The 1,784-nt window shown below is 48.8% G+C and overlaps 1 protein-coding gene across 1 annotated transcript in view; it reads left to right on the forward strand.

Moving 5' to 3' along the window:
• usp25 (ubiquitin specific peptidase 25) overlaps positions 1-1,164 on the forward strand; it is a 41,540-nt gene extending 40,376 nt beyond the window's left edge. The window contains 1 exon segment of the mRNA XM_080508907.1: positions 301-1,164. Coding sequence (XP_080365033.1) covers positions 301-476 — 176 coding nt within the window. The 3' untranslated portion in view covers positions 477-1,164.
• The last annotated feature ends 620 nt before the right edge of the window (positions 1,165-1,784 follow it).

A 1,784-nucleotide genomic window follows, 5' to 3' on the forward strand; every position in this document is an offset into this window, starting at 1 on the left:
GGCGATGTACCGAAGTCTCGACGAGCTCCGGGACAAATGGAAATCGGTTTGCCATAATATGCTGGTGTCAAATTACAAACATGGCGCCGCACGTTGTGGAATCTTTGAGTGTTTGTCATGAAAACAATCAAAATATTTTTAACAAATCAGAAAATTAAGCTTGCAAATGAACGTTAGAAACGATATTGACGGAGTCTCTTTCTCATTGTTGCCCCCCCCCCTCCTCATCGCCACCCCCCATGCCCTTCCTCTTCCTCCTCATTATGCCTCTTCCTCATTGTTATGCCCCCCCCCCCACAGCGAACCTCCAGGAGAAGCTGACGGACTTCCTCCCAAAGTTGCTGGACTGCTCCACGGAGATCAAGAGTTTCCACGACCCCCCCAAGCTGCCCTCCTACTCCTCCCTGGAGCTGGGCGAGCGCTTCGGCCGCGTGGTGCTGGCGGCGCTGGGCCGCACGCCCACCGGGGGCAGATGAGCTCTGACGGTTGGCGGGGGTGGGAGTGTGTGTGTGGGGGGGGGGCGCCGTCCCCCCTCCCTCCCTCCCTCCCTCCCCTCCTCCTCCCCTCCCCCGACGGGCACCGATCCATGGACCTTCTTCCTCCCTTCATGCCTTCCTGATCAATCCAGGGGTCGCTCGCTTCCGCTCCCGTTCCTCTGTTACTCTTTTGCTGCTATAGGTTTTTATCATTCTCAATATTCTTTCACTTTGTTTGAAGCAGAACCATGAGGAGGAGGAGGAGGAGGAGGAGGAGGAGAAACGATCCGACAGGAGCTCGTTCTGCTTCAGCTTCGCTTCAAAATGAGCAACAAAAAAGGAAAAAAAAAAAAAAAGAAGAATTTAAGGGTTTTTCATAGTTTTATTCTCGTCGTCGTTGCCGTTCGATTCGAGCTTCCTGCCCAGGCCACGCCCACCCCCCCCACCCCACCCCCCTTCTGAAGCCCCTCCCCCTCCCACGCTGCTCTGCCTCCAGTTTGGTACAGTATTACCACCATTTTGTTTTATTTTTCTAAGGAAGGACGAGAACGGCTCTCCTGTCTGCGTGGACTCATGTTTTCAGTGCTGTGGTAGACGGCCGCGGCCTTCCTGTGGCTTGTTAATAAACTGAGAGAATAAAATTTTATTTATGGCCCTTTTAGGCCAAATAAACTAACGCTTGGCCTGGTGCTTCTCCTTCCGCGTCACACGGACCAACGTCGGCGGTCCCGTTCACATTCATCCGGTTCAAAGCTCCTGCTGGTTGGAGCGATTTGAAGCAGGTTTTTCACACGTCGACTAATTTCCCACTTTGTTTGATTTCATTATATCTTTATTTCTCTGTCAGACGAGCTTCATTCTTCAGTTTTAAGCTTTGACTTAACTTAATTTAACTTTCTGATTTGTTTTAGCTGCTCCAGCATGAGTTTTATGTGAAAGAAAGTTTAAAAATAGAATATCTATTGTCACTTTCCAGTGCTTTGGTTCCCAAACTTTACTTTTTCTTTGTCCAATTTATCCCTTTATCCTGACGCATCACCTTCTACCTCTTACTTCTCGAGTTTCCCCTGGTTTTTATATACGAGACGTGATATTAATGTTCAACCTGCTCATGGCCTCGTCATTCTTAAAACTTCTTCCTTTCACCAAATATTTATTTTCCGTGAACAATTCCAGAGCACAAATAAATAAATGCACTTGTTCGCGGACTCTAAATATAATATAGTGACTGAAAACGTCAGTGTCGGGAGTTTTTTCACTTCTTGATGAACATATTGCCCCCTGGGGGCGACTGCTGGTACTGCGCCC

This window comes from Blennius ocellaris (assembly GCF_963422515.1).
Source record: "Blennius ocellaris genome assembly, chromosome: 14".
Taxonomy (NCBI): Eukaryota; Metazoa; Chordata; class Actinopteri; order Blenniiformes; family Blenniidae; genus Blennius; species Blennius ocellaris.